The sequence below is a fragment of the Macrosteles quadrilineatus genome, unplaced genomic scaffold, assembly GCF_028750875.1.
Source record: "Macrosteles quadrilineatus isolate MER2022 unplaced genomic scaffold, UCM_ALF_1.0 Scaffold_3__2_contigs__length_128488019, whole genome shotgun sequence".
Taxonomy (NCBI): Eukaryota; Metazoa; Arthropoda; class Insecta; order Hemiptera; family Cicadellidae; genus Macrosteles; species Macrosteles quadrilineatus.
In genome coordinates, this window is record NW_026542596.1 from 31,076,936 (window position 1) to 31,104,749 (window position 27,814).

At 35.7% G+C, this 27,814-nt stretch overlaps 2 protein-coding genes across 2 annotated transcripts; both read left to right on the forward strand.

Annotated features, from left to right (window-relative positions):
* The first annotated feature begins 1,415 nt into the window (after positions 1-1,415).
* On the forward strand, positions 1,416-14,308 carry LOC128989080 (E3 SUMO-protein ligase NSE2-like). Its single transcript, XM_054410937.1, has 7 exons — positions 1,416-1,441; positions 5,104-5,250; positions 8,560-8,666; positions 9,775-9,923; positions 11,467-11,566; positions 12,407-12,566; positions 13,314-14,308. The coding sequence occupies exons 1-7, from the start codon at positions 1,416-1,418 to the stop codon at positions 13,414-13,416; spliced, it is 792 nt and encodes a 263-aa protein (XP_054266912.1). The 3' UTR covers positions 13,417-14,308.
* Positions 14,309-25,432: 11,124 nt separating this feature from the next.
* LOC128989081 (uncharacterized) lies at positions 25,433-27,814 on the forward strand. The gene has a single exon (XM_054410938.1). The coding sequence runs from the start codon at positions 25,433-25,435 to the stop codon at positions 27,812-27,814; it is 2,382 nt and encodes a 793-aa protein (XP_054266913.1).

Here is a 27,814-nt window from a genome sequence, read left to right on the forward strand (position 1 = left end):
TATAGTTCATGTCCGGTGACACTGATCGCTAGTGTCAACGACATGTTGTCTCTATTATTTTAAAATCCATGTTTTAGCCCCTGAGCTGTATCGTAACTAAAACTTGACTTTACCTTCGTAAATTAAATGAATGTCTTTATTGCTTTTAACATGGAAATAACATGCATTGCAACTGTTAAAAAAAATCCAGCCCAAATGGTGCAACTGAGTTGGTTACGGCCGATTCGGCATTACAATGCCATCGTCAGACAAAGAAATTTAGGCTGGAGTATCGTCGTTGAAGTCAAAACACATAACACACACAAACAATACGAATAAAATTTACAAATTTTACAAAAACGATCAGGCCTGTCGTACTAACTGTAACGGTTGACACGCTCCCGTTCCGACCAAGACGCCAACTGGAGGATTAATGTCTTGCCCGGTGTGGTAGCGTTATAGCCTAGTTGAACTTTTTTACTCCTGGCTTCGGGTTCCTTTTCTGATTTAAAATGCTATTGAATATACGGTGTGACTTGTACGGTAGTTTGTCGTTTAAAATTATTTCGTCCAAATTATTTTCGATGTAAGCTTTGTAAATGTCATAGTCTTCTAGGGTGTCCAGTCTATTGCCTTTCTTACTTGTGTGGAGTATTTCTAAGCCAGTGTTCAGATCGGTCATATCGTGATTTTTGTCAACCAAGTGTTGTGCAAAGAATAATGATTGATAATGGATAATTGATTTGACTTTAGTTTTTGGCTCTAGGAAATTGATGGTGCTCTCTGTATCTGGTTTTGATTGAACATCCAGTCTTGGAATTCCACTATACTTGTGAAGAATTTTATTATTGACATACCAAGGAGCTTGCAGGATGAATATCTTAAAAATGTTGATTAAAATCTTTGGATGATATTTATGTTTGAAATACTTTTGATGCTCCCAATTGAATGCCGTGTACGTCCACACTGGTTTCAGAATAGTTTGTATAACAGCAATTTATTTTCTGTTGTTAATTTTGAATGTCTATTTAATAGCCAAGAAAGATTTCTAAATTATTTAAAATTTAACGAAAGTCTCTTTGTTCCAAATAATATGTCGGACAAAAATTTAAACAAAACACGACCTCTACAGTGCACTGGACAGAACTAACAAAAAATTGGCTTCAGCTGTTCCATAAGGATGAGAAATCTACTAAGGGCGTATGTTTTAAGTGTTTTTGACCAAATGTCAATATTATAGGATGAAATAAATAAATTTTCCAAATTTTATCAAAATATATCCATAAGCAAGAGTAAACTACAACAGTTTTAATTTTCTCCATGATAAAAATAACATGGGAATTTTAAATTTACATTTTTTTTATTTTCTCCGTAGCCATTAGGCATACAACAATGCTTCAATATCCTTAATTATTTATTTTTTTAAGCTCTACAAAATGGCTGGGAAAGACGTTCCAAAATTGTATGTTTTTGGGGTCGAAAAATTAAAAACCCCATTTTTACCCCATAAATCCCCGTTCCCATGGTCTGATCATGCTCGTTCGTGAACTCGTTTGAATAAATGTAGGTTTACACGTTAACACCAAATTTCATCAAAATCGGATCATTTTTGTTCGAGTTATAGTGCTAACGGGCACATAGATAGATATATATATGAATTTGAACGGATGGTGTTTTTGGCGTCTGGAGACCTCAAAACTAAAAAGTAAATCGGTCCCGGGTGTAGGTCTTAACATTAGACCTACGGTAATAGCTTATTCCCTATATGGGAAATTCGCTAAAAACATAAACAATACTGGAGCTGGATTGATTTTTGATCATAGAAAAACCTTATAAAAATAATTTTATGCTGGTTGTCAACCTTGCGTTTTCTTGAATAATTAACTAATAGCTTAAATGAAATCCGGTATTTCACTGAAGGTTCTTAGACCAAAATATATAGAATTATATAATTATTACTGTTGTAATAGATCTTAAATTGAAGTAAGAATTTGAAAATAAATCAAACTATCTCTTTTGCCCAAGGGTTTCACCGTTATAGTAATAGAGATCGATGGCTTCACCCCGCCTGACTTCATAAGTATTAATAAAACTATTGATTGGTTAAGTTAAGCTGAGATAAACAAAACAGAATACAGTAATACTTGGTAGCGTTCACAGAGGCATCCACAAAATTGAGCGGAGTCGTCAGGGTTATATTATATTGTTATTGCATCAAGCTTCATAATTATTTTTACCTACGATTTTAAGTGAAGACAACATTTGTGTAGGGATAAATTGGGGTAATTAGATAAGTTACACGTTGTTTTGTAGTGAATGGGAGTAAAAAAAAACTTACAGGCGTTTTTGGAGACATGCATTTACATTTAAAGTTCAAAACCTCTGGGTTGGTCATCAACTTTTTCTCAAACCGGGTGGTACAGTTCAAGTGGTTATCAAGCTAGTGATGACATAGAAATCAACCCTTACAGTTTCGGATTCTACCATTTTGGCTAATGATAACTGCATAAAAATACTTTATGTGATGGTGAGTAAGTGAAAACACTAAATTTATGACATTCTCTTCATAACCACTAAAACATATCTTACTAGCCAACTATATGAATATACTCAGTTAAACAATTTAACATAATATTTTTTAACATATCAAATTTATAGATTGACTTTAATGAATTGTAATTTGACTTTTTGATTTAAATGAAAGTGAACATTTTAAAATTAAAATAAAATGTTACCTACAAAAGTTATATTAACATTCACATTGGCATTGATTTTTGCGTTTAAACCGTAACCCACGTGTTACACGTTGATAATTGTTACAATCAATCGGAAAGTGATCGAAGACGAAGATTAAGCCGTCGACTTTGGTCTACAATTGTGCTTCCTAGTCGTCCTTGTTGATCTCGACAAGATCGAACTACTTGCTATGTAGCGGCATTTCAAACGCATCATAAAATCCACAATTATTCAAGGAAACCAGTGTATGGATGACATGTAAACTTAGTAGTTAACGTGTTTGGTTTTAATTCTAACTAAATCATATTTTTTTATGAAAGCTCCTAATATTGCAAATTCAGTTTTTTAAGTAAGCCTATATGGCATTAAAAAACAACAATATAAACGAAGACACCATTATTTAAAACAAAAACTGTACGTATTACCATGTAAACACGTCAACTTTGTTCACATTGAATCACGTAGTTCTGTTCTTTTAAAATCCCAGAATATTCATACTAATTCACAAACCAACTTATATACAAACAAACTAATATACCAACATCACTAATATACGGGCTACTAAAAAGATTACATACACTTTACCCGAGTAAGCCTAGAACATTTCAAACACAACTTCAACTGTTAATTTAGTTGGATGGGCCGAAATCCCGAAATCAAACATGTTTGTTTTATTATTCAAAATGGCACTGTCAATAAACGTCCAAACAAGATGTTAAGGTTATTAGTATAAGATTCAAGCTAGTGTCGTCATATAATTAAATTTACTAGCTGTTGGCCCGTCCTACGTACGGGAATAAAGTAGTCGATTATATCTTAATGTAATCCAGAACAGCTATTTTACACGCATAAAGAACAATTGTGGCAGTTTTAATAGGGAAAATCATCTTGTAAACTACCACGTACTAATAGGGTACGGTATATGAATCGAATTTGGTTCATAGCACACCCTGCAGATTATTGGTAAGTTTTCTAGAGCCTTTCTAGAAAACTGTCAGTTTTCTAAAGAGCCAAACGAACTCGGAAAAGAAAAACAAATGTTTATATATAAGATAGAACAATCCTCTCAAATACAGATTTTGTAATCTATAAAAATTCAAAATTTCTGTTCACCAAAAAAATTTGAAAACAAATCTTTTCAAATTAAAAAGACCTAGTCGACAACCATGGCAGAGAATTCTTATCCCTCTTTCTATATAAAGACAAACTAACTAAAAATACCCCCGCCGCAGCAAACCTGCAGACTAAGCGAATTTCCATTTGCCTGATTGGATTTACACTAAAATGTCTCCTTAAAAATATCACATTTATTCCCTATTTAAAAATAGAATCAGTTTAACACATACTTAGGTTTGCTGCAACAGGGAGGGTAAAAGTGTTTTTTTTATGTAAAATGTTAATAGTTAGTAAGAAATTAAAACATTTTCCAAATTTGGGCAAAATATGTTCATAAACAAGCAAACTACAACAGTTTACTTATTCTCCATAAGAATAACATGGGAATTTTAAATTAACAATTTCCCCGTAACCATTAGGCGCATTATAACGCTTCAATATACTAAATTATTTGTTTTTTTAAGCTCTACAAAATAGTTTGGAAAGAAATTACTGAATTTTAAGTTTTTAGGGTCAAAAATTGGAAAACCCCATTTTTACCCCATAAAAGCCCCCATAAACCCCCGTTCCCATGGTCCGATCATGCTAGTTCGCGAACTCGTTCGAATAAACGTAGGTTTACACGTTTGTACCAAATTTCATCAAAATCGGATCATTTTTGCTCGAGTTATCGCGCTAACGGACACATATATATATATAAATAAATAAATATATATATATATATATATATATATATATATATGAATTTGAACGGATGGTGTTTTTGGCCTCTAGGGACCTCAAAATGAAGAAAAAAAAATCGGTCCCGGGTCCAGGTCTTACCATGAGTACTACGGTAATAGCTTATTCCCTATATGGGAAATTCGCTAAAAAGAATCCAAACATTTTCTTGAAACATTAATTACCAATTCATTTTATACATAATAAAATATGATGAAGATATTACCATAGACTAACCAAGGGAGTATGTTTTATCTATGATATTACCGATCAAGCCAGCCACAGAAGAACAGAGAACTCAATGACAAGATAAGTAAAATTCATAACACAATAAACTACATGGCAGCCAAGTCCTAGCCTACCTCACAGGCACAAAGGAAAAATGAAGAGAAGAATAAGAACTTAGCTATAGGAAGGAAAGAAGGAAAGGAAGGAGGAAAGCAGAACAGAAACAGAACAGAAAGCAAAGAAAAAAAGTATTAAGTTTAAGTAAGCGTTTCAGCTTCAGCTTCAGGTTTCACGTTTTCAGTAAGCATAAGCATAAGCAAGCAGCTCAGGACTAGGAGGAGGACTCAAGAGTCAAGACAAGACTCAAGTCAAGCAAAGCAGACAAGCAAGAGCAAGAAGACTAGAAGAAGAGTCAGGAGGACTTCACTTCACTTCAGGAGCTCAGCTTGAGCGAGCTACAGAACCAAGTTGGTTAGTACCTAACCTACAGGTCAATTAATAATATACAATAGGCTACAAACAAATATCAGCAACTATATAGGCCTGGTTTGAATAGTAGAGCCTTTATTTTCAGGTAAATTATAAAATTATTTCCTCTATTTTTACCTACCTGATAGCCCTACTAGTTGATTTCTTGGTTGCACTTTAGTTTACGTCCTACCTACATTTACTATACTATTATACTTATACATAATACATTAACTACCAGCTGATTATCAAAAACTAAACCTAACCTTAACCAAACTGCAGTAGGTAACTTATGTGAGTAAATGTGGGACGTAAACTACTGCAGCCGAAAATTAACTTATAATTATACACTGTAATTGACTATTGTTAATAGTCAAAGCTTTTACATTAGTGTTTCTCAAGTATGTATAACATACCTACCGAGAGTAGTAGGCGGGTACAGTTTTGCGGCAAAATACGTCCGCGATCTATATTACCGATGATGCCAACAGATAGAGGACACTTTAACGGACACGGCAGTATCAACATCATGTACCTGGGGAGTAGGTTAGGGGGGGTAAAATCAGCAATAAGTAGTGCACGCGCCACAAAAAATATATTGCTGGCCGTTCTGCGGCAAAATACGTCCGTGATGCATATTACCGATGATGCCAACAGATAAAGGACACTTTAACGGACACGACAGTATCAACATCATGTACCTGGGGAGTAGGTTAGGGGGGGTAAAATCAGCAATAAGTTGTGCGTGCGCCCGTTAAAATCTATTGCTGGCCATTTTGCGGAAAAATACGTCCGCGATCCATATTACTGATGATGCCAACAGATAGAGGACACTTTAACGGACACGACAGTATCAACATTATGTACCTGGGGAGTAGGTTAGAGGGGGTAAAATCAGCAATAAGTAGGCCTACTTCCTGCAAGATTTTTGTTTTATTTTGAACAACAGAAACCTAAAAAAACTTTTATCAATATACTTTGAGAGTACCTAATGAAATTGTTCGGAATTTAATAACGAATTCCAATATAACATTCTTTTAGTTAATATGTAAACAATTAACTTGCTAATGAGGTAATACTGGCATGATGTCGACTTAGACCTGCCCCCTGGCATGACTTAAGTTAGGGACTAAACTCACTAATTTTAATGACCAAAATATAACTCTTAGTCCCGAAATCGGTCTCCCAAACCCACCGAGACTATCTCTTAGGCTGGTGCCTAAGTCTACTTGAAAAACAATATTTAGGCACTAGATTATTCCTGCACAAGTTAGGCGCACGCCTAACTGATCCCGAGCTCACAAACCCGTTTTTGAGGCGGCAGCTTAAAATACCAGAAATATCCGCTTTTAGTCGCGGACTAGCGCTAATACCGAGCTCCCAAACCGCCTCTTAAAGTATAATTCTAGCTCTTTCCTATAATTTAAATTAGTTATATTATTAAACACAATCCTAAACATAAATGAAAGAAAGGTAATTAATAAACTTACTTATCCTGTACCAATTTTTATGGATAAAAACAGTTAAAGTAACTACCGGTCCCTATGAGTCCTTAGAGCCTAGACGTTCTAACCCGTAAAACATTCAAATTGCCCCCGCCGCAGCAAACCTGGAGACTAAGCGAATTTCCATCTACCTGGCTGGAATTCCACTAAGTTAAATTATTCTCTTAAAAATTGTCAGATTTATTTCCTATTTAAATATCATTAATTTAATGAGTAGGCCTACTTATGTTTGCTGCTACAGGGAAGAAAATTGGGTTTTTTTATTGAAATATTGATAGCTTAGTATGAAGTAAACAAAATTTCATTAAAATATGTCCATAAGCAAACTACAACAGTTTATTGAGCCATAAGAATAACATAGTAATTTTAAATTTACACTTTTTGGGATTTTTTCCGTAACCGTTAGGCATACAACAATGCTTCAATGTACTAAATTATTTGTTTTTTTGAGCTCTACAAAATGGTTTGGAAATAAATTACAAAATTTTATGTTTTCAGGGTGGAAAATGAGAAAACCCCACTTTTAACCCATAAAACACCCTCATAAACCCCTATTCCCATTGTCCGATCATGCTGGTTTGCGAACTCGTTCGAATAAATGTAGGTTTACATGTTTCGTACCATATTTCATCAAAATCGGATTATTTTTGCTCGAGTTATCGTCCTAACGGACACATATATACATACAGTATATACTAACCTGGTGTGCGTTGCTGCGCTAACTATTATTTTAAATGGCAATTTGTATAATCTGCTTTTAAATCTACCTATCTATCTATATCTATAAAAGAGGAACTATGTATGTATGTTTTTATATATGTATGTAGCCTACCTTATGGACTTTACAGATTGTAATGAGACTTTCAGGCATTATTAAGCATTATTCAAGGGTATGTTTTTATATATGTATGTAGCCTACCTTATGGACTTGACAGATTGTAATGAGACTTTCAGGCATTATTAAGCATTATTCAAGGATGGTTTGTGTGAAGTTTGGTACAGATCCGTCAAAAGGGCTCCGCCCCAGAGGGTTTCAAGGGGTCCAATGTCAGAAGTTAGGAACTACAATGTTTACAAATAAATATAATTTGTAAGCAGATGTTTACTTTCACCAACTGTTGGTTTGAATAATCACAACAGTAGGCCTATGTATTAGCATTGTATTAGTCGTGATTTGGAATAGTGCCACAATGTTTCCACAGAATGCAGCACAGAAAACTATTTAACTTTTAGATGAGTCCAATTATTAAACCCCAATCACAGCACACCTGTGCACTCAACAACGTTTAAATTCTCCCCTACTGTATTAAATATGTAAACATAAAACCATTTTGACTATATATATAGGTATATATAGTCAACGATAAAACGTAAAAACCTTTATAAAAGTAAAAACTTATATATTTGTACACCTAATAAATATATAAAAAGATATAGATTGTAAAGAACAAATTACCCTTAAAAAAATAATTGTTGTTAGCGCAGCAACGCACGCCGGGTAACTGCTAGTTATATTTATTCGTAAACATTGTAGTTCCAAAATTCTGACAATGGACCTCTTTAAACCTTCTGGCGGAGCCCTTTTGACGGATCTGTTGTTTTAATTTTTATTTTAGTACTAGATATTTTAATTATAATCACTTTGGTGTTTGAAAAAATATTTTTGGACGATAAACAACTGTTTGAAAGTATCCAAGATGGCCGCTAGCCTCCAAGGACTCTTAAGCTACAGTATGTTTGAATGCAACTGTCCTATTAAAAAATGAGAATTTTAGAAGACTAATTAATTATATTTTCTTTTGCTTAGGCCTAGCATCATGACAGACTCAACAGAAAATGAGAGGAGCGCTATGTTTGTTGATGCTGTAAGAAGTCTTGAAAAGTGTACCGAATTGGTCATAAAACAGCTTGAAGGTAATTCTCTTACATTAAAAAAAGGCTCATCATCACTAATTCCATAATGTAGGCCTATCGGCCTATCACATTTCAGCTACATGTTCATGTGCATTTAACAAAGCAAACTCATTAAATACTTTACTTGGGCGTATGTTAATGATTTACTCAGGCCTTTCTAGGTTGATTGATATTTTTATAATTAATGCGCTTGTGCTGTTGTCAGGTGTTGAATATTTTGTCAATCATCCATTTGCTACTATTGTGCACACATACACAATACCTACCAAATTTCACACTGATACTCAAGGGTTTTTGTACTTAGTTGTGAGCCGTGCAACACGTACATGGGGCTTATGGTTCAAGGGGGGTAGTGAACAAAGTAAATTTGTTCAGTTGCATTCTGTAGGCTATAAAGCACCAGTATAAGTTGTTAGCCTATTGTTTTCAGGGGATCAGGCTACAGTTAAGATGATTATTTATGAGGTGTTAAGTGTTAGCGTTTTGATAACATTAAATACTGACACTTATATTATAACGGTTATTCTCAACTAAACAAGCCTTGAATATTTTTTTTACCCGTAGCTTAAATGTTAATAGTTTGGAAAGGATAACATCGTAATGCATATAACAACAACGCAAATACATCTCGCCTGTTAGTAGCTTTTGTCTGAGCAGCCAGGTGGTTACTGTTCTCGCCTTCAAATCTGAAGGTCGCTGGTTCGATTCCAAGTAAGATCCTTTCCAGACCTAGATTAGGGTATTTGTCATTGGACTGAGAATTAATGATGCTATCTAACAAAAAGTTCAATGTTAGATAATAACAAGTCCATTCAAAATGTAAAATAACATACCATTGGCCTAGAAAACATACAAAAAATAACAAAATAAAAGTTGCCGCCAGTCATATTTCTTTTGTGCATTGGTTTTTAAGGGCGTCTGAGTGCAGTATTTATAGTAAGGGCAAAAAGGTCCTTGTACAGGCACTGAAAACTGGTGCCTGCCCCTTGTTGATAGTTACTCATAGGCACTGAACTTTGTTTATTAATAGATTAGGATTAGGCATTGGGTACTTCCATCAATAAATTACAAAATGAAAATCTTTCCTGAGTATGAACTTATCTTTCAGGCGAGGAAAGGAAAGCCCAGATAAAGGAGCTGAAAACTGTCATGTTGGAATATTGTGATCTTGACAACAATTGGAAGTTAGAGAAAAAAATGTTGAGTGAAATCGATAGGAGTTTGGCTGAAGAAAACAATATCAATAAAATCGATGAGGTAAGCTATTAGGCCTTTTGGTTGTGAAAATAGAAACAGTAGTTGAAACGATAATACAGTTTAACATTTAATCCATTGCTTTAATGCAGGTTTCTTTATGCTTAATGGGGCAGTTTTTTTTTTATCTTTAAATTTATTTTGTCATCATCAGCCCTACAAAAAGCAGCCTATAAGGCTTTCTTACTTCAGAGTGATAACCAAGCCAATGTTGTTCTGTAAAAACTGTCCTGATAAAAACCTTCTTTATGGTTGTTTTTGTGCAGTTTATCCTTTTACATTGCATTACATTTTTGTTATGAGATTGTCCTCAGTTTTTGGACCATCAAATAGCTTACAGTAAGGACTTAATCTCTCATTGAGAGTAGGTGTAGGTGGGGAACAGGCTTATAAGTTTTTACTGAACTATTACTTGATCTTCCCAATGAAAATTTATTATTCCCGATTCAATAATAAGAGCTAACCTACAGTCAAAGAATGGCTTTTAATGGTTAAAATGGGTATGAGTGTTGTGTACGAGATGAATCTAGCCGTCCATAATTTGTTATCTAATTTGGAAGGGCAGGCTGAGACCTCAATGCTCTTCATCCAGATTTGTCATATTGTTGTGCGCTGTAGTTAGTTTATGAATTCTGATACCTTCAATGTCCAGGCCCATGACAATTGCCTGCATTCTATCGATCAGTTCCTACTAAGGAAGGTGACTCGCTTTTACCAGATTACCAACAGTGGTCCTTCTCCATAAGGAGCTCTTCACAGGCTCCTCTGACCTGCTACACTTCCAGCATAGTGGGACACCACCATACAAACCCATTCTATGCTATCTGAACTGCCCAAGTCCGGTGATCTATTGTCTGATTCTTTGCCCATCCAAACTCAGGGTGTCTGAGGCTACCGGTTTTGTTAAATTAAAGAGGACAGTCCTAAAACGGCCACAGTAGGTTTTCAGCCCATTGAAACTTCCCAACAACCCAACCGGTTTTTAAGGAGTGAGAACATTTTGCTTTGCCATTCTTAAAAGAGGTGCTTCAGCCCATTGCCTTTAATTTCTTCAGTAGCCGTCAATGTTGAATACATAACAAAAAACCTTGAAATTAATTAAAAGTAAAACCTATTCAAGCTCAATAAGATTCAATCACCAGTGACTTGATCTTTGAAAATTCACTGAGCGGCTGCTCTTAAAGTATAAATAAAAGATGCACTGTACACAAGATAACCTTATTACATGAGTAAATTCAGAAACAACGTTGCAAATGTAACTTTGCTGTTTAAAATACTGGAAATATGGACCTTGCATAAAATAGATATAGGCTATGTCTCAGCATATAAAGTAATTTAAGTCAATTGGAAAGCATATTACGGAGTTATTAGTCTGTAATAAAAGTTCACAGCGCTCCGTCACAGTAAACAAAAGCCAAATCAGAATCTAAGAAAAGCTGGAACGATTGAAGGGTTGAGGCGGACTCCAGGCATGTCAACCGTTTTCATTGCTAAATAAAATTCACTTTTTATTTTTTTTTACATTATTTTTCTTTTCATTTTTCAGGCTTACGCCAATGTGAGGAAAATTCAAAGTGATGCCGACCCTCACAAACACCAGTGGTATCTGAACTTAGAGAGGAAAATCAAACAATGGCTAGCTAGAGGCAAGTATTTATTAGCTTATCATTGAGAAGGTCTCTTAGACTTAGGACTTAGCTGGTGGAACAGGTTTTGAGTTTTGATAAATTAAGTTTTAAACTAGGTCTTTGTTGGATTTAATCTAGGGATGGGTCGATTACAAAAGTTCTTGATTCAACCAATTCTTGGCTTTTGAATAAAAAATCGACCGCTCAAAGTCGTTTCTAATATAAATACCCGACACGCCTGCAAAGATTGCGTGATTGGAAAATTTCAGATCGTGCAAGACGAAGGTGACGTATCCGTGTCAGAGGGAGACGGTGATGATGTCCATACGGCCATGGAAGATGATCAGAATTTTGCCGCCATTGCGGAAGACGACGATAATGTCCACGTGACCGCAAAAGATGTTCAATAATCATACTAGGCTTGTTTTAATAATTTTTTCAATCGTAATTGTTATAATAATAATAACGACATAATTTTTATTAGGCCTAATCAACTTTTTAAAAATTAATCCCAAATCATTTTGAACATAATTTGAGATTGCACTGCTTGCAAAGTAAATGAATCATTGTTACTCGTAGTTAGTTGTAATGGCAGTAAAAATCAGTTTATGGTACGTAGCAATCGCAGCAAAACGTATTCATCTCCTGCGATAGTGGATGTATCATATTCAAATCAAATAGTAAACTAAACCGTAATTGTTTGGATGTATTTACAAATGTTTATTGTACTTTATTTACCAAAGCTGTTTTCAACCGGATGAATGTGTAACATGGTGTAACTTATTGCACTTACAATTAACATAGTTCTTCAAAGTGTCAAAAACTTTGTTTCTAAAAATGTCAGCATATTTTTCACAGATGATCCAGATATTGACATTGTGGACACAGGATCAACAGAAAGTTTCCTGGATCCCTTTACAAAACTCATGATGAAGGACCCTGTTAAGAACACACTTTGTTCTCATAGTTACGAGAAGGAATCTGTACTGACAATGCTAAAAGCGAAAAAAGAAATCAGGTGGGTTTTGTTGTGTAGGTCTGAGGGTATGCATGCCTAAAAGCAATAGGGTTGCCTTACATCCTAGAAAACCAAAACACTTATTGTTTGTGCTAAAAGTATCCTGGTGTTTCAAATAATTTATAAATAAATAACTTTTAAAACAAAACGTTTTTAAACGCATTAAAAAGTAGAAAATAATTTATAAATATGTGGAGAGTATAAATACTTGTAAGATTTAAAACGAAAAACGTGGGGGGCATGTAATAGATAATTTACAATTACCTTCACCTATTGAACTAATGTATTATATTGATACATTATTCGCAAGAAAGCGAGTTAATAAAAACAAGCCCCTGAGGCGTAGCCCAAGGGAAATATGAAAATTAAATGATATAATATTGCATTGTCATCCATTTGTGAGCTATGTTTCAAGTTTCAAGTCTCTAGCTCATCGGGAACTTAGTATAAAATTGATTGCAAAATTTGTACCGGACAAGAAAGCGAGCTAATAAAAACGTTTTAAAAAGGGCTCTCGGAACAGTAAATAGTTCCATATCCAAAGTGGCGAATTGATAAATTAGATCCTTCAGTTTTAAAGGAGATCACTAAAACCATTCAGGTTCCCAGGCAGTTGTTTAAAGCTTGCGTGAAAACTTTGTTTAGTTTTTTACTAATTGTGATAGATAGTCCACAATAATAATGTTATTCTCGTTGATATTTGCTAAAACAGTGTGTGAGTGTTTATCAAGTGCTCTTGTCTGATAGGTGTCCTGTGGTCGGATGTGCCTACAAGGGATTTTTCAACCAACATCATCTAGAACCTAACAGAGAGATGCTGAGGCAATTGAAGAATTCGGAAAATAAATAAGTCATCTTTTTGTCCTCGTGTGTGTTAAATGCAGTCAAAGCAAATGAAGTGAAAATGGTTCGTTTTCCATAATTTTTTACAGATAAGTTATGTTGATTGTTGGAAAGTGTACTGCCCTGTAAATCTAGTTGTGTGGACAGAGGAAAAAGGATATTCTGCAGTAGTCCTAGTAGTGTATTTTTTTTTTATTTCATGTAAAAGATAAATTATCAAAACAATGGATGTATTAGAAAGTGTAAAATAAATGTATGCCTAACAAATATAAAACTAAAATATAAACAGTAAAGTGCATGCAGTGGAACCTCTCATATTCAGTCTCAAGGTCCCTCACTTAAAATGAATAAATGAATTTATTTCCCATGTAACAAAACAGTTACAATCATAACAGTTGAGAAATTTAAAGTTGTCACTTTTTCAAGTAGTGTGACCAGTTAGAAAGTTAAACATATATAGTAAATAATTAAATCCCTTCAAGGAATTCAAAAGGGTGATTAGGCTATTTCTGACGACTTATAATGGGAAGTCAAGCACTCCTGACAGACCATCTGTTTTCAGTGTACACAGTGGATTAATTTATAATCACCTCTTTGGTTATTTATTGTTATACTGTGTAAACAAACTCTCTGATTCACTTAAGCAGATAGCAGTCTTGTTAGGCATAATGTAAATCAGTGGCTTTACTGTCATGAATGTTCCAACAAATAACCTAATATAACATTTTAGCTTCTTTTAGATTAAATCAACAAATTCTACAGTGATTTTAGGTTAGGTTTATGATGCCAACACACCAGGACACATATTTTAAAGCAAAGATGATGTATGGGTGGCGAGGGTTGATTGAATGAAACGTCAACTTTGTTAATTGTTGCTGACTAAGATCTGCTGGTTTTTTTTTTTTTTTTTTTTTCGATGGTCAAGGACAGCTGAGTCTTGTTTGTTTAAAATCGTTAAGAAGAATTGTGGTTAAGTTGCATCTTTTAAAATAATCTGCGTTATTTTTTTATAAATCATTACCCGCCCTATGCTCTGGTCTAAGACTAGTTCAAGACTGGATATGAGGGTTCAACTGTAGGCTATATAAAACAAAAGCTTACAACAAATATGCAAGTTTAAAATACTCTACCTAGTGAACCATTTTACACTTAAGAATTGGTTTTTCTAAACACCATTATTATCAGTATAAATATGTAACTATATAAATATGTAAATATGTACCTTTACCATTGGTTTGATATGACAGACATGTTTTCAACTATTTGAAAATTAATGGTAATCAGACCTTTACAAAATTTACAAAACACTGAAATAATGGATTAAATAAGTAGAAAAATAAAACAGGCTCTACACCATTGTGTGAACTGTTTACATCTTTGTTAATCAACTTTTCCTTCAAGAGTGAAATGAAATTTTCTACTTTAAAGTTGTTACTTGGGAACGTCCCTAATTCCTAAGACTATACTCCATCAATCCAGAAACATTACCTAGTATTTTCTAGATATGACCAGTATTATAGTTCTTTCTGATAAGTTCTTCAGTAACATGTGCTATGGTTTTGTTGCTCTATAAAATGTGTATAAGTTTTATATTTTTAGTGCTAATTAAAATAATTTTTCTATCGTAATTCCTGTGTTTTTGTACCTGTCTTTAACATCTCCAAGGCAAACAAGGAAGTAAGTTATGTCAGTGGCATTGGGACAGTGGAGCAGACGCTCCAGGGTCGGTACCAGGCTAGGATTTTTTTTACATGTCAAGCGTGGAAGGAAGGGGAGGGGGGATACGAGTCCAAACTCCCATCCCATATAAACTGCATGGAAATATTCTACCAATCACAGTGCTGCATCAGGCTCTAATGCAACAGATATATATAGGGCGTTTGGGACGCTGATCAAACAGTAGTTTTAACTATTGCCACAACAAGCGCTGAGTGCTGCGATCTCTCAACACATTGTCACAATTATTATGAGATCACTGATCAGTCAAATTAGTGATTAATGTAGTGATTTGTGAGGTTATGTTTATCGTGCCGCGCACGCCGGTATTCGAGTTGTTAATTTATTAATATACCACTGTTTCTTTAGAAGTGTTGTTTAGTGCTAATAATAAACTATGAATTTGGTTAAAAATATTTCTACAAGTATGTGGGTGGTTAAGGTGGTAAGTTTTGAACAGAGAGTTGAGTTAAAGCTGCTAGGCCCGCCAAAACCCGATTTAGTTATTACACAATGTCAAGTAATTTATGGATAAAAAAAAACTTTAAAATGGTACGTTTTTATCCATAAATTATTTTCTACTTTTTGGTCTTTAATAATGTGTAAATGTATTAAATCTATTTTTATAGCCTGTTAATACATAACCAAACGCTTTTAACTGTAATCAGATGTTGTTGCTATTATTTTCATAATCTAAAACTTTAGAATCTCTCAGGGGAGAACCCACTGAGCTATAATTCTAACTGGAGGTAGCACTGAATGTCAAAGATGCGTGTCGCCAGCCGCCATGTTTGCGTGAGGTGGGTGTCCATAAGAAGCCATGTTATTGCTATGACAAAAAAACTCACTGCTATACAACCTAGTTATAAGAAGCCATGTTATTGCTATGGTAAGAAAACTTACTGCTATACCAACCTAACAAAATCAGCGACTCGCTTTTGACAGACTTCTGCCATGGCAGTGCTACCTCCAGTTATAATTTTAGCTCAGTGGGAGAACCTGTACCTCTTAACCTGGTCTTTGAACAAACTGTCAAATTAAAGTATTTACAGCTGACTTCAATTAATATTTACATTCTTCCAAAATTTAAACATTGAAAATTTTTAAGCCCATGGGGCGTAGCTCAGGGAAAATATGAAAATAAAATGATATAATATTGCATTGTCATCCATTTGTGATTTATGTTTCAAGTTTCTAGTGTCTAGCACATTGGGAAGTTAGTTTAAAATCGATTGCAAAATTTGTACCGAACAGACAAGAAAGCGAGCTAATAAAACCGTTTTAAAATCCTGTAAAGGTAAGAAAGGATTTATGTTTTGTACTGTTTGATAATTATGTCTTAGGTAATGCCCAAACGGGCATTATCTTCTAACTACAAGTGCTTAAACGTCACCGACATCTACCAGCCGTTTTTAAATTTGCGTCCTTTGCTCAGTTCCCACTGTTTACGTGCACTTGTTAAAGCTATCCTGTTTTGAGGAGATTTCTAAGTAAGGATAAGTTCCGTCCAATGAACTTAATTTAAATTCATGTTTTTGTTTTCAAACCTCCTAATCAAGTAGGTTAAATATAATGCAACCAATTAAAATACCAATTTATGTTTTAAACATTATTGTGTCTGGATTGCACAAAAACCCTAGTTTACAGTTATTATTTTTCAAAACTTTTCCATACCCCGGTACTGGGGGGCGGCGTGGGCCATCCCTGCTCCCGGGCGCTCCAAACCGGCCTGGAGTTATGTTGGATTTGTTTAGTGTGATCAAGAGTAGAAATTTGTATAAAATATAGTTTGATGTAAATAGTAACACTTTTTGACTATTGAATCATAATCAGATATAGTTTAATACATATTTTTAATGACCACAATATCTAATTTTGTAGATAGAAATATTTCACATAAATTCTATAAAGGTGAAATATTTTAATTTTGTAAAACTTTAACTCGTTCCTGTAACTTCTCCATCGAGTCTTCTACATTGGCCATGGTTTTCTCACAAGTGTCGAGTTTCTCTTTCAGTTCTTGGGCATTTTCTTTCATTTTTTCAACTGAAACAGTATTTGGAATTAACTATGAATACTACATATTTACTAAATACAATGATATTTAATAGGCTGCTCAAATAAAATTGCCTTTTTGGAATAGCTTTAAGTACAAAATACCCCCGCCGGCGCAGCAAACCTGCAGACTAAGCGAATTTCCATTTGACTGATTGGATTTACACTGAAATGTCTACTTAAATATATTTATTCTTGATTTAAATAGAATTAGTTTAACAAGTACTTAGGTTTGCTGCATCAGGGAGGGTAAAACTGCTTTTTTTTGTAAAATGTGAATAGTTAGTAAGAAATAAAAACATTTTCCAAATTTGATCAAGATATGTTCACAAACAAGCAAACTAGAACAGTTTACTTATTCTCCATAAAGCTGGGTTTTCCTAGACGCGGAGTCGGCCAGCGGAGAGCGGACAACGGAGAGCGGACTCAGCTTGTCTTAGGTAATTTAATGTTACTGTTTTCCTAGCAGCGGAGCGGAATGCCATGTTAATTTCAATTCCGCTCTCCGTTGTCCGCTCTCCGCTGGCCGACTCCGCGTCTAGGAAAACCCAGCTTAAGAATAACATGGGAATTTTAAATTTACAATTTTTTGGAATTTTCTCCGTAACCATTAGGCGCATAATAACGCTTCAATATACTAAATTATTTGTTTTTTTAAGCTCTACAAAATGGTTTGGAAAGAAATTGCTAAATTTTATGTTTTTGGGGTCAAAAATGGGAAAAACCTATTTTTACCCCATAAAACCCCGTTCCCATGGTCCGATCATGCTGGATCGCGAACTCGTTCAAATAAACGTACGTTTACACGTTTGTACCAAATTTCATCAAAATCGGATCATTTTTGCTCGAGTTATCGTGCTGACGGACACATATATATATATAAATACTAGCTGACCCGGCGAACTTCGTATCGCCTAAGTTATAGGTTTCCCCTAAGACAGACCGATGGAAAGAAAGTACCGCTACGTTTAATTTTCAAGATGATCTCGTTCGCATCGCTCAATCACGTCCTGGTTGAAGTTCGTTCGCTACGCTCACTCACCTTTGGGTTGGAGCTCGTTCGCTACGCTCACTCACCTTTAGGTTGGAGCTCGTTCGCTGCGCTCACTTGCCTTCAGGTTAGCTCGTTCGCTACGCTAACTCGCCTCCAGGTTGAAGTTCGTTCGCTACGCTCACTCACCTTTGGGTTGGAGCTCGTTCGCTACGCTCACTCACCTTTAGGTTGGAGCTCGTTCGCTGCGCTCACTTGCCTTCAGGTTAGCTCGTTCGCTACGCTAACTCGCCTCCAGGTTGAAGTTCGTTCGCTACGCTCACTCACCTTTGGGTTGGAGCTCGTTCGCTACGCTCACTCACCTTTAGGTTGGAGCTCGTTCGCTGAGCTCACTTGCCTTCAGGTTAGCTCGTTCGCTACGCTAACTCGCCTCCAGGTTGAAGTTCGTTCGCTACGCTCACTCACCTTTGGGTTGGAGCTCGTTCGCTGCGCTCACTTGCCTTCAGGTTAGCTCGTTCGCTACGCTAACTCACCTCCAGGTTTAAGTTCGTTCGCTACGCTCACTTACCTTTTGGTTGCAAATTAGCTGTTGTCATAAATGTAAAAGAAATAATAGTGCTGCAACCTGTTGGTAATCCTTGTAACTTTAATGGTATTGAACATCATAGAACAGAACCAACTTGTTTAATTGAAACAGCTGTTAAGATTCATTAATTCCATTTCTCATAAGGTTAACATGGGAAACTCCAGAGCCACTGGGGCGGAGCCCTTTTAAGAATTTCGAAACGGGAAATAGTTTACTTTCTATTCGCATACCTACAGAATTTACACACCAAATTTCATAACGATCGGTGAAGTCGTTCCGGAGGAGTTTGCAGACAAACACTGTGACACGAGAATTTTATATATTAGATATAAATATATATATATGAATTTGAACGGATGATGTTTTTGGCCTCTAGGGACCTCAAAACGAAAAAAAAAAATCGGTCCCGCGTCCAGGTCTTACCATGAGTACTACGGTAATAGCTTATTCCCTATATGGGAAATTCGCTAATTAGTTTTGTAGTTTGTACGGTCTTCATTAGGGTAGAAAAATGGTTGTAAGCGTAAGTTAAACGAATTCCTGTTGTTTCTGTAGAAGGTCTACCTATCAAGGATTGAAAATTATGTCTCTTAGTTGAAGAGATGTTGCTGTTTTGGAAATCCTCTAAAAGCTAATTATTCATTTCATTTGTAACCATTGATATTATGTCAAAATTAGTTCTACTTAAATCATCAGTTGTAGAAAGAAATTATACATGGAGCCCCTAACATAATGGCAAAGACATGTCTATTTCTTTCCAACAGTGAAAAAACTGAATCAAATCCTGCACAAGGTGCACAATATTTTGGTGCTACTCAAGCTATTAACACTTAATTTTTAGGGCAAGAACCACATAAAGTTCTGATAGTTTTATATATATTTAGAGTCAAAAATCCAAATATGAATGTTAACAAAACTCGTTAACATGATGAATTGATATTTTTATTATTTCTAAAAAATGTATACTGTACCTTCATTAAGAACAGCCCCAAAAGACAAATTCCCCTTATTTATATTTCTTACAGGGTTTAATCTCCTTGTGGAACTTATGTCAGAAACATTCTTCACGAGTGGCATTTTAGCTTCCTTACTAAAATTTCCTTTGAAAAAAAACAAACGTTATCTTAAATAAATTTTGAATATTGTACTGGTACTCTCCATGGAAATGAAAATGGGTTGAATTTTTGAGACTACTATTTGTATTTTCATATTAGTTTAAAGTTGAAACTCTAGACAATGGGAGCTACTATTAACTTTGTGATACTCAGGGGTGCCCACAGGGGGGGGGGGGGCTGTGACGCAGACTGCGTCATTGAAATTCTTGGGGGGGGTTGCAAAAAATCAAATTGGGGGGGGGTGCCTAAGGTAATAGCAACAGTGTTCAACGTGACTACAATCAAAAATATATTACGAAGTCACCAGATAGAAAGTCGATTAATTAATGACAATAGTTATATTATTGAATTCAATTAGTTAAAATAGGATAGTTTAGGATTCGTGTAGGAAGTTATTATTCAAGATTAGCAAGACGTGAGATCTAAGAGGGAGCGCACGGAATGGCTCAACTGCTGTGATAGATAAAGATAACGCGTGGTACAGACACGTCCAGCTACACCGCGACTTAGCACAGAACGCTTTTTGATATGCTCGTTAAAATACAATCAAGTAGCATATGCTACAATACTTTACACTATTGTGTAGATACTCGATTACCTGAGTTAATAGGGAGGGTGTAATCAAAAATACGGTTAATCGAATATAGTATAAAAACAGACGACAATCCCATTAAAACGCTGTAAACAGCCATTAACGTTACGATTTGCATTTTTATAAACGAAATTCAATATTGCACAATCATTATTATTGTGCAATAATGATATTTCAAATTATATATCTTGGTTCAGTTGTACAAACGGCAACGTTTAAAATTATAGCTCACTCAAACTCAACTAATAACTAGCCAAACACTGTTTGCACTGCTATAAATAACGTAAAATATTAAAGATTAGAAAGCGTTATAAGCTACTGCTCATGATAGGCAGATGGGCTACCGGTAGGTGTTGTATCACAACATAGGAATTAATAGATAAGTAATAAAAAAGTGTAAAATTATATTTAGAGATAATAAAAATACTCTTAAAAAAGGATGTAACGAGAACAATCTTGTTTTTATTTTTCTTTGTTCTTCTGTTCTTTATTAGGTTTCTCTTCAATTCATACACAAATTCAACAAGTCGCCATATTTAGGCCTATCATTGCCCAATCACAGCCTTACTAAAGTTACCATGGTTACTAATCACTCAATCACAGTTTACTAAGCATTATATCGTCATCATTCCCCAGCTGTTGTATCTGATACCTGTTGTAACATAGCGCAACGCAGACAGAAGTTTAAAACGGAGCAGACGATTGGCACAAGCGTTGTTTCCATTTCATTTTCATCAAAGGAGCTGTGATGTTTCCAAAGGGATGGAGAGGGGGTCGTTATATCAAGACGCTGACAATTCGATAAGCAGAGGTTAATAACGCTATATAGATATTCTGGCAATAAAAAATTCCTTAAATTGAGGTGACTTTTAAAGCTCTAATTTTATATAGAAAGATGAGTTTTCCAGTCCTACAACACTGATTCACGGACTTTTCCCGGTGATCAAAATTCAAGTACAACTTGATACACACAGAATCTCCGGTTCCGGACCTGGATGATGGCTAGTTATTTAATTTAATGTTACATATTAGTACCCGTGATAAATCAAACCCGATATGTAAGCCAAAGCCACACGGTTATTAATCTCACTTGTTTTTGGGTTTGCTTACAAACGTGATCGGAAATGGTTACAAACGTGATCGAAAATAGTTAGGGCCTACACAGTATTCGTAAACAACATTTATGTAAGCATATCGGTGACAGCTAGAAAAATGAATCTTTATCAAAACAGCTGTTCGTAATTTCATATATGACGTGTTCTCTTATCAGGTTATTAGTATTTCATAAATGACGTATGTAGTAAACATAGAGAAAAAAAACTTGGAAAATCACACAAAATTGGGTTTTTGATCGTCCGTTATTTTATTTCCAAAATAGTGAGGCCATATTTTAATGGCTAAGGACACTCTCGCCAATCCTGTGAATACAACTCTAAACCATTACAATCATAATCGGTACTCTAGTTTTCTTTAGAGTAGGCTACGTAAAATAACTTCTGGGCTGAGACAGACAGACATAAATTGGGATAAGACATGTTTCAACTTCTTCAATGTATAAAACGTAAAAATAACCCAAAATATGTATAATTCTGAGCAATCTACAGACAAAACTATAACTTTATTTATATAGATTAACTAGGTTTGAATTTTCAATGTCTAAAAAAAATTTATAAAACTTCTTTTAGTTTTACAAATAATGCTGGGTGGGGGAATAATGTTTCTCATTTGTTGTGTACCTACCTCATTTATGGTGGGGGGGGGGCTGTTGCTCAATAGGGGGGGGGGTGCGTCATGAGTCTAGGGGGGGATGGGCACCCCTGTGATACTGTACAAAGCCTTAAGCTGTAGCTCCATCTATAAAGTAGGGGGGAAATATGAGTCTTATGGTTGAAAAACTCTCTTTGTATTATATTAGCATGAAAAGCGTAACAACCAAACAAAACGGTGGTGTGTAATGTGCTCGTTGTGTGTAAATCACACAAGATGAAACAATATTTGCAATTTTGAGACTTGTGTAGCTATTTTTGACAAAAACGGACAACTTACAGAGCTAAACTACAGACCAGTGGCTAAACGTACTGGTTTTAGTGGTTTTTAAAGTGTTTTGGATAAGGCTTATTAGTTCAGTTTGGTTTCCCAAATCCCTAAATAAATCTGTACCAGCCCAAGGCACATCCACCCTGAATGTAAATGTAATATACAGTATACAGACACAGTATACACTTTAACGCCATAACGGTACGAATTAATTAGTTGTTATGGTTGCACCTGCAAACACCGTGATGCCGTATAGGTCCACGCATTACATGGCGGTTTAGAGTCAGAGCGCGTGAGGAACATTGAAGGCGGAAAATAGTGAGATTGGATTTAAATCGTAAATCCATCATTTAATTCAAGCAAGTTTTTCTTTTCTTTTAACCTGGTGCTACATTCATTTAATGCTTTTGATGTTATGTCACCAGTAAAAAGGTTTTCTTGAAAGCTTGTTTATTGACTTTGTTTTAGTAATTTAAACATAAGAATTGCGTAAAATAAGGCCTCCTGAAGTTAAACCAACTACCTAATCGAAACATTTTTCGGCTGAATTGTTATTATTGCTATTGAAATCGTCGTTTAAACAATACCGTAGCTTAATTCGTAATAATGTAGATGAGACAGGGATTCTCCAGTTACGGTTAAAAATTAAACAAACGAATTTACGCTGTAATTTTTTTTTTTTTTCAACTTGCTGTTAGCATAAACTTACTGTGAACTAAAGACTGTGGGGCATCGATACGATATAAGTGATTTGTACTATCACATATCAAAGAGATGACACACTAATCTATGGTACAATCCAGTGGTCCGCAGCAACAAGATAGTGCAAACCAACAAAGTCTAACTCATCTGTCCAAGACACCACAACTGATCTATGTCATATTTGTCCACCGTTCTGAAGATAAAAATTGCTATAATCACTTGGTTACAACTATATCAGCCTTAGAGATACGGTTCAACCAAATCCAAAAAGTATGAATGATATCGGTATATCCACCTTCTTGGAATTGGTGAGCATCTTAATTTATAAAATTGAGATCTTTGCAATTGCAAAGGATTGATTGTTGTATTGTAATGTACAAAACAATTTGCGCGTTGCATTGTATGGATTTTATCAGTGATAATGCCGCAAACCCTAAAGTAATGTGAAGTAGGCCTAATGTAAAAAGAAACCTGGGCTCGTTTCTTGCCTATAGCGTCCTGGGAAAAAATGACAGTCGGAAGGTAAAATACCTGTTAATGACTAATTTCATACATATGTATGACCAATGACCATTGATTAATCCTTATATTTGTGCTATAACTTATTTGTGAAGATTAACTATCACATGTTTTAATATTGTTATAATGAGTAAATAAATAGTTGTTGAAATGTACTGAAATTGACTATTCTCTTATTTTTGACTTTGATAATTGACAATTTAATATTGGTGCCGAAACTAAAAAAAGAACCATGTCTTACAGAAAAAGTAATAGAGAAGTTAAACCTCCAAAAAGGTATACCCCTGATCAGAATGAAAATCATGATACAGACAAATTATCAAAGAATGTTTCTGAGAATGGAAACAATGACACTCAAGGAGTAGCATTGAGACAACCCAGCATTACTTCTAGTAGTTCAAGGAAAACAAAAAGTAAATCAGCAACATCAAGCAGCAGGAGACAAATGGAAATAGAACTTGAAAAGTTGGAGGAAATACAAAAACTGGAACGAGAAAATGAAGAAAAGGAGCTGGAAAGACAAAGACTGATGGAGGAGAAGGAAATGGAGCGACAACGGATGGAGAAGGAAATGGAGCGACAACGGATGGAGAAGGAAATGGAGCGACAACGGCTGAGAGACGAGAGGGAACTAGAGCGACGTAAACAAATGCTGGAAATAAGGGCTTCTATGAAATCACTATCGGCAAATGGTAGTCAAGTCTGCGGATCTGAGGTAAGCATAAGTCAAAGCTTAATATCTCAGAGAGAGAAGAGAGAATCTGAGAGTAAAGTCGTAAAGTGGCTGAATGATAATGAACCGACAGTTCATCAGTGTTCATCAACCGCTATGACCACGGCTGCACAATTACTAGCAGATTCAGTCAAAAAAGTTATTCAACCAACCTCTCTTTGCCGCCAACAACTACCAAACTTTAGTGGTAGACCAGATGAGTGGCCAATGTTCTTTTCTGCATTTGAAAATACAATAAAATTGTATTCTGATGATGACAATCTAGCTAGACTTAGAAACTGTCTTGAAGGCGAAGCCTTCAAAATGGTGAAACCTCTTTTTGTTTCCAGTAAAAACTTGCATGCCATAATTAAAACGTTACAGATGCGTTTCGGTAAGCCCGAGTTTATCATTGAGTCTATGATGAACCAAACTAGAATGCTAGCCCCTGTAACTGAAGATGATATTGTTGGCCTCATTGAGTTTTCTACAACCATTCTTAACTTTACCTCGACAGCTGAGTCTCTTCATATGGAGTACTACATGACAAACCCCCAACTACTCAGTGAACTGTTAGGAAAATTGCCTTATCAAATGAAGTACCATTGGGCTCAACATGTGAGCAGTATGTGTTTAACTAGACCTAGCCTAAGTGATTTTTCAGATTGGTTAGAGAGACAATGTTCTATCATGAGTATCTATTTTCATCCAAACGAGGACGTCCCGACTAGAAAGAAAAATGACTTCAAACCTGTGTTGACCAACTCTTCAAAAGCAGCAGTTCCCGCAGTTGGCCCACTTACCTGCGTGTTCTGTGGTGGTAAGCACGATAATGACAAATGCTCTATACTTCGGAAAGCTGATATTTCCGAAAGGTGGAAAATGGTAGGTGAGAAAAAGCTATGCTTTTCTTGTTTCAAACGACATCAACTTAACGTAACGGTTGTAAGCTGTACCATCACCGTCTCTTACATAACTCCAATCTTGAAAGACCTCCAATGAAAAGAAATGAGGGAGAGTTAAAATCTAGAGATGAAGTAATCGGTAATCATTTTGAGAATAACATATCAAACCGTGTTTTGCTTCGTGTTTGTCCTGTCACGTTGTACGGTCCCAAGTCCCAGGTAGATACTTATGCCCTTTTAGACGACGGCTCGACTGTATCACTTCTGGATTCATCAATTGCCGATGAACTTGGTATCCAGGGTGAGATTCTTCCTTTGACAACATGTTGGTCTAACAACACAAGACACTTTGAATCTCAATCAAAGAGAATAGATTTAAAAATAAAAGGATTTTATGAGGATGAAATCTTTACATTGAAAGGGGTCAGAACTCAGTCCACTTTAGAGTTACCACACCAACAAATAGACAGTGTCAAATTGAGGAAAAACTGGCCACACTTAGACTCTATCAACCAACCTCTTCCAATAGCGAGTGTCAGGCCCACTCTCTTGATAGGCCAAGACAACTGTAATCTTATTCTAACCCGTAAGATTATTGAAGGTCCTACTAACGCCCCAGTACTGTCATGGTGCCTTCTTGGTTGGACTCTACATGGGAAGTGTGCACAATTCAGAGATCGTGTGGATGAGAATTTTACCCTACTCTCATATGAAGAATCTTCGCTTCATGACATGGTAAAGAAATCCTTTGAATTAGAGAAATATGGAGAAACAAGATCAAACAACCTGAAATTGTCCATAGAAGAAGAACGTGGAGTATCGATCCTTGAGGATACCATAAAGAAAACAGGAGATCATTACGAAGTTGGTCTTTTATGGAAAGATGACGAATTTAATTTTCCTCCAAGCTATGACAATGCTCTTAGAAGATTAAATACTCTTGAAAAGAAAATGGAAAGAAATCTCGAATTTAAAGAAGCTTACACAACCAAGATTGACGAATACATGGAAAAAGGTTATATTAGAAAACTCAGCCCTGAAAAAGCTGCTATCATAACAGGTCGAACATACTATCTACCCCACTTTGGAGTATCGAACCCGAACAAACCTAACAAAATAAGATTGGTTTTCGATGCTGCTGCTAAATCTCACGGAGTCTCGTTCAATGATGCACTACTCAGCGGCCCTGACTATTTGAATCCATTGCCATCTGTGCTGTTGAAATTCCGGTTGGGGAAATTTGCCATCGTGGGAGATATAAGGGAGATGTTTCACCAAGTAAATATAAGACATGAAGATGTTGACTCACAAAGATTTCTGTGGCGAAAAGACAAAACCAAACCCCCAGATACCTACATAATGAAAGCGATGACCTTCGGAGCAACATGTTCACCAAGCTCTGCACTGTTTGTTGTAAACCACAATGCAAGAAAGTTTCAATCTTTGTATCCTGAAGCTAGTAATTCCATACTGACTAAAGAATATATGGACGACCTGCTAGATTCAACCGACACAGAAGAGGAAGCTAAACGACGTGTTCAAGAAATAATTGAGATACATAGAGCTGGAGGATTCCAAATTTGTAACTGGATGTCTAATTCAAAACAAGTACTTTCGAAAATTCCTGAAAACCTGAAAGCCAGCCAAGCCAAACATTTGATGCCCGATACTCGACTTCCTACAGAACGAGTACTTGGATTATGGTGGGACGCTGAATCTGACTGCTTTGTGTTTCATCGCAATGTCGAAAAACTTGAATTTCTCGAATCCGAGTATCCGACGAAACGAGAGATTCTTAAAGCAGCTATGTCAATTTTTGATCCTCTAGGTCTCATTGCCCCTACCACAGTTAAAGGGAGACTACTGGTTCAAGATATATGGAGAACAAAACTAGGTTGGGATGATGTTGTGACACCTGAACTTAGTCTGAAGTGGAAAGCTTGGATGGATGAGGTCAAAAGTCTTCGAACACTGAAAATACAAAGGTGCTACTTCAACACACGAGTCAGTGACTCAGTTGAACTTCACATATTTGTTGACGCAAGTGAAGAAGCTTTTGCTGCAACTGCATATCTGCGTCAGGAGAACAAAGACACTTACGAAACGACATTGATCATGTCACGTGCCAAAGTGGCACCCATCAAGAACCTGACTATACCTAGACTGGAACTCCAAGCTGCCGTTTTAGGGTGTAGAGTAGCTTCTGCTGCCGAGCAAGATTTGGGCGTTTCAATCCAAAAGAAAACGTATTGGTCTGATTCTCAAACAGTCCTACACTGGATTAAGTCAGATCCAAAAAACTATAAACAGTTTGTCTATAATAGAATTGGAGAAATCCAAGAACTTTCTTCGGCAGAAGACTGGAAATGGGTCCCGACAAAATTGAACCCTGCCGACTATGCGACTAGAAGCATGAAAAGGTTCAATTCTGACATTCAAAACACATGGCTCCATGGTCCCCAATTTCTATCTTAA

Bases quoted from the DNA above. Each gene is read 5' to 3' on its own strand.
- LOC128989080 (XM_054410937.1), top strand. From the start codon at position 1,416: ATGGCTGGGAAAGACGTTCCAAAATT. The intron at 9,924-11,466 runs GTAAGCTATTAG...TTCATTTTTCAG, and splicing joins ATATCAATAAAATCGATGAG to GCTTACGCCAATGTGAGGAA. The intron at 12,567-13,313 runs GTGGGTTTTGTT...CTTGTCTGATAG, and splicing joins AAAGCGAAAAAAGAAATCAG to GTGTCCTGTGGTCGGATGTG.
- LOC128989081 (XM_054410938.1), top strand. From the start codon at position 25,433: ATGAAAAGAAATGAGGGAGAGTTAAAATCTAGAGATGAAGTAATCGGT.